Source organism: Haliotis rufescens, unplaced genomic scaffold, assembly GCF_023055435.1.
Source record: "Haliotis rufescens isolate VD_foot unplaced genomic scaffold, xgHalRufe1.0.p SCAF_12, whole genome shotgun sequence".
Classification (NCBI taxonomy): domain Eukaryota; kingdom Metazoa; phylum Mollusca; class Gastropoda; order Lepetellida; family Haliotidae; genus Haliotis; species Haliotis rufescens.
In genome coordinates, this window is record NW_025963802.1 from 25,419,848 (window position 1) to 25,434,380 (window position 14,533).

General features: G+C 38.1%; 1 protein-coding gene across 8 annotated transcripts in view; it reads right to left on the reverse strand.

The window, feature by feature from the left end:
- The window catches only part of LOC124113358 (prominin-1-like), a 589,013-nt gene that overhangs the window by 515,931 nt on the left and 58,549 nt on the right, over window positions 1-14,533 (reverse strand). For all 8 annotated transcript variants that reach the window (XM_046473653.2, XM_046473656.2, XM_048393445.1 and 5 more), the window contains one exon: window positions 12,442-12,537. In XM_046473653.2, the coding sequence (XP_046329609.2) occupies window positions 12,442-12,537 (96 nt within the window). The remainder of the gene's footprint in view (window positions 1-12,441; window positions 12,538-14,533) is intronic.

Here is a 14,533-nt window from a genome sequence, read left to right on the forward strand (position 1 = left end):
TAATCGAAAGGCTAAAGTACCAGAATTCGCCCCAGGTCAAAGTGTTTTGCTTTACTGTCAAAAAGTTGAAAATGGCCTTTCCAACAAATTAACCAAAAAGTGGTATGGTAGCTATTATATCATCCATACAGGTCCAAATTATATCTTCAAACTACGCCGAAGTTCTGACGACAAAATACATAAACCACTGGTCCATGACAACTGTCTGAAGCCATATTTTGATCCTGCTGATCGTCCACAGTATCCTCCAGAACCATACCTCAATGACACCAGTAACATAGATTCAGGAATCATGGATGACAATGAGGACCCATCAATGATACTCAGGTTGACAGCAACAATTCCCCATCAACAAGTTCAACTTACCAAGCCACTGATCAATCACCTCCACAACAGAAAGGTAACAAGGTCAATTCCAAAACTAAGGCAGGCACTTCCAGCAACAAGAATTCGAAGCAAAAGACCCCAACAAAGAAGAAAAACCCTGCTCCAAGTACAACAGAAAACCCTGCAAGTCCCAGTACAACAATTACGAAGGAAAATCATGCTCCAACCAAGGTAAATGAAAAAGTAAACAAAGGGAAAAGAGGAGTGAATAGTAAGTATCACCAGCCAAAATCCAGAAAACAACTTGACAACAGCCAGGTACAACCTCCAAGTCAGAGTCCAACATCAGGTAATCAAACCAAGGATATCCCTCCTATTTTCAATCCAGAGGACATCCACTCAATTGTAAGTTCTAAGAGAGCAAATGGCAAAATCTACTACAGAGTGAAATGGAAGGATCCAGAAAGTGGAAGCACATGGGAGTATGACAGCAGCATTCCAGACTCCATTCGGAGAGAATTTCATCTCAAAAGAAGCATGTCAGCTAGGTAAACGACGTAAGCCTCCACTAAAGCATCATAAGTTTTTTGACCAAAAGAAATCAGCAAAAGACTATACATCAGTAAATGTTCTGTCAGGGAATATAATGTCAGGGTATGTCAAGCAACACAACACCAAACCATGCATAGAATTAGATGTCAAACCATATCCGTTTATTCCAAAACACCTACGAAAAGTAGAGCGTCATTTAATAAAGAGAGTTATGGGCATTGAAATTATTCAAGGAGACTGCTATGTCAAGATCTCACATACCAACAACAAAGATGATCATGATTACCACACACGCTATTTTGAAAGTGTTCCTCCCAACCTCATACAGCGCTACTTTGATGATAGCTGGAAGGATCTCTTTGAGTGGTCCTGTGGAGAAGATAATCCTCCATATGATCCATATGAACTACCAATTTATAAATCCAGAAGGGTTATTTTTCTACATAAAGACTTGGGAAACATCAACACCTTTTACTACCGTGTTACAACCCCAGACTGTCGTCGAAATCAACCATACCAGGATCAACTCCCCATATATACCTGTAGATGCCAAATGAAAATATTCTTGTGCAAAATACAAAATCTCCTAAATAAACGGTGCAAATCACTAAACAGCTATTAGCTGTCGCTGTATCTTGTTATGTTTACTTGTGTCCAGTCTTTTCACTATGGGTCACCAGTTTTGCCAGTTGGGAACAAATGGCATCAGCCTGATCATCTGAGTTATTTGTATCACAACAAATTTTGAGCATTGACCTGATCCTCCAATCTCAAAAGCGAAGTGAAACAAACCAAACCAAAGCAAACCATATCGGGAATCGAAATGAGGCAAACCAAAGCGAATCAAACAGTACCGAAGCGAAATGAACCAAATTGAACCGAACCGTATCGCAAATCGAAATGAAATGAACCAAACCAAACCATACTGCGAAACGAAACCGAACCGTATCGCGAATCGAAAAGAAATGAACCAAACCAAAGCAACCCATACTGCGAATCGAACCAAAATGAAATAACGAAAATCGAAGCGAAACAAACCCAATTGAAATAAAGCAAACCTAGCAACTGAGATGAACCAAAATAAAGAAAAGGCAAACCAAAAAGTAATTCTAAAAAGGATATACAAAAGTTCTAACACTTTACTAATTGCATACCTTATTAGTGTAATTAATCAATGCACTTGTTATATGCACATATATATATATATAATGTATCTCATGATTGTGTCCAAAAATAGAAGGATATTATTAATCCATGATATACTTAGTGTAGTTTGCCGCCAATACATTCTTCCTGGTCATGACACCATTTAGTAATAATTATGTACTGATCTTTTACATCATAATAATCATGTTTGTTTTATTTTCTACTTATTACATAAGTATGGGTAATTTTTATATATGACATATTATTTGAACATGCTAACTCTCTTTTCTTTGTATTCTATGTAAAACCTCTATAACGGATAATGGACACAGCCAACTATCCTAAACCTCAAACCAGGATGTGTAACTCAAGGCCTCCTACATCACCCATAAACCACCAGTACAGAGTGCCAAGACAAGCCAGCTCCACATCCAGATTCCCTGATGACAGCAGAAAGAACTTTTACATTATGTTTTCCTTATACCAAAGAGACTCTATAATAATTGTTATTTACTATACTACCAGTTTAACTTAATACATTGTCCATCTAAGCCATAATTATCTTATTTTACATGTTTGGGGTCCAACCTTTTTCAGACGGAGGGGAAGTTATCATGATATAACATTTATACTAAGTTTTCCTATAATAATTAGATCCACATCAAGTGCTTTTATGAGTTATCATGGTGTAATATTTATACATCATTTCATATAATTATAGTTCAGCAAATAATACTTATCATCAGGTAAAATGCATATATAAAATATCAGTAGTTTCAGTTATAGCTTTTTAGATAGATGCTAGCCTAAGGTAATCTCCTAGACATACTATTCAATAAGACAAGAGTTATGTCTACATAGTTTAATAGATTTGAAGCTTTTAGATAAATGCTAGCCTAAGGTATCAAGATCCCATCTCCCAGACAAAAGATATGTCTACATAGTCTTATAGATTGCCTTTAACTATTTTATTTAAGTAAATCTGTCATCACCTATATTAGAATAACATTCAGCAATTACTTCAATTTAGACTCATTAAATTAGCCCCCATACAAGCTCGTCTATAATGGTACCATAATCTCTTTCCAAGCACCCAGTAAATATGTCAACAAGATTAGTGCCAACAGGATTAACAGGATTAAGTATTCACCTCTGTCTAGCCATTCATTTAGAATAGGGCACAACCCATCGTGTATCAACCAATCATATTCCTTTTTATTGTTCTAATTTTTGTTAAATACATACTGAAGCAAAATGTTAGGCAGAAGGCGTTTGTTGCTCTAACCAAGCAGATCTCTCTCCCACAGCCCAGAGGGTTGTACCGACTCTCTGTTGCACCCCCAGCTATATTCTTAGATATTGTAAATTGTTCATTGTTAATTGTTCTTGTAAATAAAATTGTAACTAGTCTCCTGTGACTCCGGCTCTTTGCTGACTAATTCCCCCAAGAAAACCAGCACGCCATTTGGAAGGTTTTGTTCATCCGAACAGAACCGTAGTAACTCCATAATAGAAGTCTTGTTTGGAGATGCACCGGTAGATGCCTTAGAAATATTATCAGGTCTATCAATTAAATGGCTTAAAAAACACAAGCGTCAACGTTGCAGTATTATTTATATGTGAGTATCACCCGTTGCAACCCTTGAGGGGGTCCAAATTAATAAAAGTGATAGCATTTCTCTTACTAGGATATATATGCCGTATAATATACATTTAATAAGGATGAAGTATACTCTCAAAACATTGAAGCAAGACCAATTAAAGACTATTATATGATATAATGATATACATTATGGGTTTATATCCGGCGCTCGATGAAGCATCTGAAAAGATGGATACTGTTGATGGATTTTGATTACATCAAATAAGCGACATAAAACATCAAATAGAGAAGGATAGGGAGTTGAGACTTGGGATTGTATAAAAAGTAACGCAGAGCCGTGAATGCTCTTGCCCGAGTTGACACAGCGCTTGTAACGGCTAGCATGGGACTCGGTTTAGCCGGTGTTGGTTTATTATCAACTATAATCGCCACGCCTATCGTACTTGGCATGGCACCGGAGTCTCAGGACTGGCAGGAATAGCGATAAAATTTATTTCTCGTAGGTTGCAAAAGAAAGCATTAAAACATGATAATATTCGGATACTTGCCCAAGCAAAGTTGAACACCATTAAGGATCATATTTCAACAGCAATGGCTGATTGTAAGATATCAGAGGATGAGTTTCGTTTAGTGTTGTCAGAACTCACCAAATGCAACGCAATGAAGAAGGAGATTCGATCAAATTATCATAAGACCAGTGGTATTAGCGAAGACGAGAAAAAAAAGTTCATAGCTTAGGGGAGACAACAAGCACGCCAATTATTCCAAGCCAAAACCAAAGAACTGGTTGGAGATTAAAAATAGATTGCTTGATCACGTTGGATCACACTACAATAATTTAAATGAATGCTTACATAAGTATATAATAATGGAGCCAATCAAATGGCGAGAATTACCACAGGGTATATATTATATCAATGATGTCAAACCAACCAAATACTGTCATCAATTGTTTCTTTCCAATTTCGAAAAAGAGTATATAGTCTGGTCTCCTAGTAAAATGAACGAAGAACTTAGTAAAAATGTTGAATATCACTTTGTTAAAAAAAATGGTATGCGTATGAGTAAAAATAATAGAGAATATTTTCATTACAATTTAGTTTAGAATCATGAGGATCGTTGAATCGCATCAGCGTTTACACATAAAAAATTCAGTCCGTTTGACTCCAAATGAGAACGATGAATTGCAAAATAACTCGAAATCCAGAAAAGTGTATGAAACATCAATACGGTACTTGACCATGAATACCCTGTACCCAACAAAATCTGAATTTTGTTTATTTTAAGACCCATGACGGATGAAGTTCTTTAAGAAACTATCATGTAATTTTGTATAGTAATGTGTACATGACACGTAGGGGGGACAAACTGTGGAAGGCACAGCACAAGCACGCATGCACTGCACGTTCTGTGGAAGGGGAAATGACAGAGCGTTAGAGGGGCCGTCTCATGATAATTTCAGTCGCAATCTGACTTGCTCATGCCATAGATCTCGTCGTCGGAACTGCTGGTGCCTGAACCGACTGCCACTATTACAGGTTGGACTGTTGCTGGCCGTAGTCCATCTCGTGACCAATAACGTGGCTCTATCTCGTCAACAACTGTGGCCACACAACGCCTCCATGTTTCTACTGTTACCCGACCAAGGGATTCCTTTACGAGTTGTTCAACGTCTTGTAATTTGAACGTCGTGTTCGATCGTCCAACGTCACCCTTGACGATGCCCCATACCAACTCGATTGGATTCAGGTCGCAGTGATAAGGTGGCAGTCGTAAGACAGCGTGACCCTGACCCTTGATGTTAGAGGGGCCGTCTCATGATAATTTATACACGGGGTCAGGTTTCATAGTTTTGATGATTTCATAGAGCTGTGGTTTCATCGCTCGAGAAGGAAAGGTAATGTTCCTCCATTGCAGCCAAGTAACCATGTCTCCTTTACGGTTATTAGAGGTTGGAGTCTTGCTTTCTGGATCCTGCACATTATGATACGGTGCATTGTCCATGACAATGATAGACTTGGTAGGCAAATCAGGGACTAATTTACCTTTCACACACTCCAGATATACATTGCCGTTCATTTCTGTGTGGTAGTCCCTGTTGTCTTTGGCCTTGGCTCTGAAGACGAGGTCACAGTATGGGAGAAAACCCTGACTAGCAGAACCAGCATGGAGAACTATGAGTCTTTCACCCTTTCCCATTGGTAACTTTCTACCAGACTCCTTACAGTCACCACTGGGTACCCACTGACTGCTGGCTGTGTGTGACGCATTTACCCATGTCTCATCTAAGAAGACGGGCTCATATCCTTCTTCACGTTTCTGCTTGATGGTACGAAGGTAATGATTTCGGAGACGAACAATGTCAGACGGTTCACACAACACAGCCCTATTTTCTCCAGTTATCTTTTTGTATTTGTAACCAAATGTATGCAACAGCTGCCATAGTTTGTACTTTGTAACACGTAAATCATGGTCAGTTTCAAGGTGTTTCTTCAAAATTCTCAGGGACAGGTACTTATTTTCTGAGTGCAGTTTAACAATTGCACGTCTGACTTGATCCCTCTGAAAACTGTCTAATTTATAAACCTTGCGTGGTTTTGACATGTTTACCTCCTTGGCCTGACTATTTGTATCTCGTCGACTAACAACATTTTTCAGTTTCTGAGGGGACATACCAAGAGCTTTTGAAGCTCGTTTCAAGAATTTATTAATTGCATAAAAAGGCTTTGCTCTTTCTTCTTCACTTCTAAAGAAATCATACACATTCAACATCAACTGTTTAACATCTGCTGAGTAGCGCATCTTGTCATTGAATGAACACGGTCACTGTGTAGCACGTGCAGACCGTGCTTGCGCTGTTCCTTCCACGGTTTGTCCCCCCTACGTGTCATGTACACATTTCTATACAAAATTAGATGATAGTTTCATCCGTCATGGTCTTAAAATAAACAAAATTCAGATTTTGTTGGGTACAGGGTATTCATAGTCAAGTACCGTATTGATGTTTCATACACTTTTCTGGATTTCGCGTTATTTTGCAATTCATCGTTCTCATTTGGAGTCAAACGGACTGTAAATCTGACTCCAGTGGAAGTGAGCCAGAATCACCATTACCTATACTACTTATTGTGCTTTTTAAAGGAAATTTAATTAATACCGTATTTTCTTGAGTATAGTGCAGACCCATGTATAATGCGCACCCCGCTCTAGCGGATTCAGTATTTTGGAGAAGAAAAAAAATTCGCTTATCAAGCGCAGAAAAAAATTACATCGTACCCCTTCAGTGAAGTCCGGTAAACGAACAGGTGATGAGAAACTTGGTCAGTACAAATTCGAAATTTGCGATAAAAAATCACCAGACATGTTGATTTACCGTTTAAATTGTATTTTTTGTTCTGCTAGGCATTGTTTTCCATGGATTAAGATTACCTTGTGTATTTTCTCGTAAACTAAGCCGGAAACAGCAATCAGCTGTACACATGTTTTCTTGGAATCTACCGGTGATTCAGTCAAGACACACCCAATGATATAACTTTACAGGATTTTAATGCAGGATCGGCAAAAATTGTATATGAAACTATCTTTTTTATCAGGAATTATATATTCCACTATCTTGTTAATTTAGTTGCAGCTTTTACTAAACATATTTAAAAAAAATAATAACCCTAAGCGAAGCAGCTGATCGCTTTTGCTGGTTATTATTTTTCACATGGAACCAGTCTGACCAGTCACCATCAAGGCACCCATGCACGTGATCTCGAGAACTACGTGTTGACATAGAATCATCAAACTATAAGAAATATGACTTTTATCGAGTCAAAGTATGGCATTTATGATTTATGTATCCATTCTCTGTCACCTAAAGTTCGTTTCAAGGCGTCAATAGCGGTAATCTGACCGTGGTTGCTGTTAATAATGGTAAGTTGTGTGATCTTCCAATCGCTTCACAAATGATTTCGCCGAAATTAACTAAAATATTGAAAGGAATTTTGAATAAAATTAATGAAATAAGTTACAAACATAAGTCCAGATATACAAAGAACACTTTTTTATAGCCAGACAGTGTAATTACATGATTAATTTGCATACTTCAGTATGGATTTGTTGACATGGTATTTTCGATGTTACGTGCTCACGGTAATGTCTTTCCAATGGGGGAAGAAAACATCAAAACTCATTATTTTGTGTAAAATGCGCACCCCCTTCTACACAGCTGTGTTTTTTGGAAAAAAAGTGTGCACTATACTCAAGAAAATATGGTACATAAATTTTGATGAACATAATATGTTTTTTATATATTGGTAGTGCTAATAAATAACTTAGATTGTTAGTGGCTGTACCCTCGAGGAGGGTTGAAGTAGCGTATTCTCGCGGTATGGCAGATTCATCTGTCTCAGATAATCCTGTTTTCCTAAACACACACATAGATAATAGAAGCTTTAAGCAGGGTTGAGGGAGAAGTGTATCCTGAAATCCAAAGTGTCTCACCAACCTTCTCCAAGTGTCCTTCTCCACCTAACCTATAAAAGTGACGAGGTAGCGCACTGACATCCTATTCCAAATATCACAATCTGACAATGACTGCAGTACTTGTTGGCGACTCTTTGGTCAAATATCTTGGAGTGAGTGAGGGAGTGAGTAAGTATGGATGTATGCCGCTTTTAGCAATATTCCAGCAATATCACGGCGGGGGACACCAGAAATGGGCTTCACACATTGTACCCATGTCGGGAATCAAAACCAGGTCTTCGGCGTGACAAGGGAACGCTTTAACCACTAGGCTACCCGACCGCACCTAAATATCTTGGACGGTACACGGGGAAAGAAGGCATAGTGATGAGATCTCTGTCAGGAGCCAAGGTGGCTGACGTTCCTGATCTCCTCCGGGACATTGAGAGGTTTAAGGTAGGAGACATCTTCATATCATATCAGTTAAAGGAAGTAACATTTTGCAAATGAGGACTGTTCCAAGCACGTAGTAATGAATAATCAGTCATAATAAACTCACCACAATGATAATAGAAACTGGTTTTGATGGTAGATACTGACACTGTCTGATAAAACATATTTCCAAAAACATACCTTACGTTTGGGTTTCAGTAAAAGATACATCTCAAGTGACCGTTATTTTAACATTGTTTTCAGTTCGTCATTGTCTATGTTGAGATCAATGACCTGGCTTACATACCCAAGACGCCGAGACAAGTCTTGGACGACTTCACCAAACTGCTCGGCTTTTAAGGGAACGAAATCCCAGTATGTGATATCTCCTGTCATACACAATCCAATATTTGCATGTAAATTACTGGCTCTTAAGGTGACTTCGCAATGGATCGTCACGCATAGTCCATAACATTGTCAGATGACAATATATTATAATAGGTTCATACGATTTCTTTGACTTGACCGGAAGAGTACTGTTTTGGGTGTAAATAATGTCTAAGATATTTATGTTTGTACAGAGTCACCCTGAGAGATCGAAACCGGTGGCGCAATGGCCAGGGCATTTCAAAACATGATGCCCTGAACAAGAAGGCCTACGCCCTAAACGAAGGTCAAGAACACCTTTCTGAAGCGGATCGACAAACGTATGTAGGACACCCTGAATTCATGTCAACCGGCACAGTGAGAAAGGACTTTATCTCGCATGATGGGCTACATCCATGACCAGCAGGTCAAAAACAGCTGGCATCAGACCTGATCCGTGCTCTTACTGACAGCCCGGGCCAAGTCGGACCCAACACTTCTGACAGAGATTTTCTTAAGAAAATATAAAGAATGAAAGTGCTTGACTTTAACAGACCAGTTTTCTTTAAATGTGATGTACTGTGACAAGTGGTATATAGGTAGATTTAATACTAGTCTATAGATGTAAACACGTTTGAAGATACATCTGTGAGGTTTAAGTTGATTTTGACAGCCCGGGCCAAGTCGGACCAAACACTTCTGATTGAGACTATGTTAAGAATGTAGAGGGAAAAGGGCTTCCTTCACTATGAGCACCTTGTGTTCTTTAAATACTGCGATCTGAGACACTATGAAGTGGTATATAGGTAGATATAATACTAATCTATATGTAGCAGGGTACCTTATCATATTCTTCCTATAGTTATATTATTATTCATACATCATCATCATAATCATCTATATGTTCAATGTTTGTCTTGTCTACAGTTGAATATCAGTATATAACTCCTTAAACAACTCAACACCCTTATTTTCAGTCTCTGGGAATCTCTCACCAGATCTTCCCCTTCAACCTTCTGTCTATCTTTAGACATTTTTCACACCTGTAGGGTTTCCCTCAGTCTATTTATATCTTGCATTAAGCACTTCCTTTGATGCTTAATGCAATCTGTCTTCTAATTGGCCACCCTGGTCCTCTACAGGTAGCTTCCTTCCATACCTGACTTCCTCCTCACTTCATGTGCTGCTGTTGAGGAGGAAGGATATTTTCTTTTCTTCAGGTATGGAATGGCCACATTTCAATCTGTTTTCATCTGCTTCTGTCAGAAATTAATATCTATATTAGGGTGCTGAATTAAATTGAATAATATATATAATATCATATAAAGTAATATTAAATTAGTAAATGGAATATTGATATTATAAAACTTGCTTGTAAAATAATAAACCACATGGTCCATTTTGGCCCATGTCCTTTTCAAGTTTCCTATAGTGAACTTATAACAGTAATTTAACATTAAAGTTAGTTTTATTATAGTTTATCAATGGCTTTTGTACTTATATATTTAAGATAAATAATACCTGTGAACTTGCAAATATATGACTTCATGTGCTGCTGTTGAGGAGGAAGGACATTTTCTTTTCTTCAGATAGTTCAACAGCAGCCACCCCCTTGTAATAAACCCATTATCATCATCTGCCTGTGTCTGTGTTTCCCAACGGCCCGAGCCGGATCATTACCACTACCCCGGCTACATATAGATGTGAATACATTTGATGATACATCTGTTTGTTTAAAGTTGATTTTGACACCCCGGGCCAAGTCGGACCGAACACATGTGAGACTGTTGAGAGTATGTGGAGAGAGGTCTACTTTAACCAACGTGTCTGCTTTAAATACGATGAACAGTGACAATATAATGTGGTATTTACTTAGATATTGTACTATCCTATTTAAATGTAAATGCTATGCGGACAGATGGAAATTTGTATCACGATAGCTAGAAGTATTTGATACGTTTCAATTCCTACTACGATTCCTCTTTTACATGTTACCTAGATTAGCCACACACAGCTCCACTTTCTGGTTTTCATGCGATTTACTCCGAATACATCTGAGACACTATAAAGTGGTAGATAGGTATATATTATACTAGTTAAGATGTTACATCTGTGAGGTTTAAGTTGATTTTGACAGCCCAGGCCAAGTCGGACCAAACACTTCTGATAGAGATTGCTTTCGTAAGAAAATATACAAGTGTATGACTTTAATGGACCAGTTTTCTCTAAATTCGATATACTGTGACATTATAAAGTGATATACAGGTAGATATTATACTAGCCTATACATGTAAATCCATTTGATGATACATCTGTGTGTTTAAAGTTGACTTTGACAGCCCGGGCCAAGTCGGACCCAACACAAGCCAAACACTTTTGATAGAGATTATGTTGAGAATGGAGAGGTAACAGGGCTTCACTTTGAGCACCTTGTTTTCTTTACATACCGGAGCGTCCGCCCGGAGAGCGGAAGGTCCAGGGTTCGATCCCGGGCCGCGTCATACAAAAAGACGTTAAAAGATTGTACTTGTTGTTACCCTGTCTGGCGCTCGGCATTAAGGGGCTAAAACAAGGACTGGTCGGCTCGGAGTCAGTATACTGTGTCTGAGTGGGGTATTCATGTTAAACTGCGGCATGGTATCTCAGTGAGCTAGCACTATAAATCGGCATCAGTCCGGACTAGTACAAGAAGCCACACACACACATACACGTGCATGCACGTCGCTATATAAGTGCAATAATCTTGGACGCGACGTTAAACCCAATTTCACCACCTCTTTACATACCACGATCTGAGACACTTTGAAGTGGCATATAGGTAGAGATAACACTAATCTATAGATTTGAATCCATATCATGATCCATATATGAGGTTTAAGTTGATTTGTGATTGGGAGAGTTGCTGATATGTTGATTTACTGTCTGATTTGATGGTTGAAGTTTTGTGCTCTTTGATTCTCCAACCACCCCTTTAGAACAAAGACTGGCATCATCTCTACCCTCACCAAACGACCATATCAGCAACTGCGCCAATCAAAATCCTTAAGTCATCACATAAGTTGGGCTGTGATAAGTTCAAAAAGAGTTTTAAAAAGTGCACAATGCTTGAAGAATCATCAGATTATGCAAATTCTGGGACACTGAATGTGTTGGATGGGCCTAAAATTCCCTCTTTACTAGAAACTGCTAGACAAATACGGAGGGCAGGCATGACTTTCATGCCACTCTACCAAAGCTTTTAACCCCTATGGAGACAACGGGGAACATATGTCCCATCAACTAAACTTAAACCTAAGGGCAGTAAGATTAGAACCAGAGCTGCTAGATGATAGGGTGTCACTGTTTGTGACCACTGAATTTATTCAACCTCAGCTATTCTTGCCTTATCTTTGGTAAGGTCTCTTTGGATCAATCAACTAAACATTTTTACTCGAATAAGATCTACTCAGCAAAGCATCTGCTGTCTTTTTCATAAATAAGAAAATTTCCCTTTCATTATGAACCAAGCATCTACTGTCATATTCCAAACAGTGAAATGTCTTATAATTTTCTTTTCAAGAACTCACCTCCTTGAAGAGCTAGGGCACTACTGAAAGCTGCATTGACACCTCCAGAGATACCAAGTGATTCTCGCACTGGTATACCCACAAGATGTCCTAAACCTGTATTAATTGAAAACAAGAATAAAGAAAAACAAGTTATTTTAGATGTGACATGATGTGCACCTCTGTAGCAAAGTGTTCAATTTGAACTTTATCATGATGTAAAGTGAAAGAAATAATGGTCCGGAAGCTATTCTTGATTCAGTGGTATAACATTGTAGGGGTGTGGTTGTGCTCGACCAGTTGTTTTGTATTAAAGATAATACAATATGAATGGCTACAAAGGTTGTTGTTTTTAATCTTTTAAGTACTCAGAACATTTTGTGATACCTGTTTTGAATGATCTCATATTTTGTTGTATGATAATAATGACCACTAATCCTTTTTCCCTGATATCTATGATTCCAGTCAAATCCATATAAACAATCAGAACTATTTCTATTGTTACTGACAATGTTGCTAGATACTGATGGTTATAAGACGTACTTGATAAAGAGGAACTGTCTTCAAAGTAACTGATTTGTCATCATTTTACAAATTCAGATTCACCTTAAGTTGTTTATGATCAGATTCTGGTACAAATGGTAAATAAAGTACACAACTGTCAAATAATAAAAATATAAATTCTACACCATATTCTACTTCATCAGATAAAATGATACTCAGAATGATTGCAAACAGAGTAAGGAAACATTTCCTAAATCAAATCATGGAAAACAAGGTTTAAATATAAAATAATATCTCATACTTAAATGATGAAGACATAACAATATTAACATGGAATCTTGATATTAAGATGTAATTGTAAGATAACAGTTCAAATATGCTTGTTTTTCAAGTTTGGTGTTTGAAGTTAAGGTTTCATAACACAAATATGAACTCAAAACCTTTCTTGAAGACTATCCACATAATAAGCATGAAGGGCAGGGTTCCATTTAGACACAATTGTTGCATGCCTTACTAATTTACATGGTATCCCCTCATTTTGCTGATGACATAGTATCCCCCTCATTTTGATGACCCGCGAAGAACAGGGAATAATAGGTCTTTAGCAACCCATGCTTGCCACAAAAAGGTGACTATGCTTGTCGTAAGAGGCGACCAACGGGATCGGGTGGTCAGGCTCGCTGACTTGGTTGATGCATGTCATCGATGTCAAATGTGTGGATCAATGCTCATGATGTCAATCACTGGATTGTCTGGTTCAGACTCGATTATTTACAGACCACCATCATATGGCTGGAATATTTCTGAGTGCAGCGTTAAACAACAAACAACAACAACTCATTTTGCTGATGGAGTGGTAACATAGCTAATGGAGTGGCAACTTAGCTGATAGAGGGGGTACATAGCTGATATAGAGTGGTAACATAGCTGATGGAGTGTCAACTTAGCTGATAGAGGGGGTACATAGCTGATAGAGTGGTAACATAGTTAAGTGTGGTTACATAGCTAATTGGGCGGTTTCATAGCTTCAATGCAGATAACAAATTTAATAGAGTTGTTACATAGCTGATAGAGTGGTCACATAGCTGATAGAGCGGTAACATATCTAATAGTGGTTACATAGCTGATAGAGTGGTAACATAGCTGATAGAGTGGTCACATAGCTGATAGAGTGGTAACATATCTAATAGTGGTTACATAGCTGATAGAGTGGTAACATAGCTGATAGAGTGGTCACATAGCTGATAGAGTGGTAACATAGCTGATAAAGTGGGAACATATCTAATAGTGGTAACATAGCTGACCTTCAGTCATTCATTCATTCATGTCCCAGAACAGCATATTAAAATGTATAGCTAAGCATACATAAGTACAGTAAGCATACATGAGTAGACATACCAAGAACCCTATAATTCATTTTAATACCCTACCTCTATTATATCATGGCCAATATTCCTGCAATCTGGCTATCCTCTTCACTGTCAATCTCATTAAAATCAGATCTTAGTTTTCGCTACCACTAAATAAAGATCTGAGGACATTCTATTACAGGTCATGTTAGAACAACCTTTTGCGACATTTGCCAATCAGAAAGCAGCTTTTTCAAGCT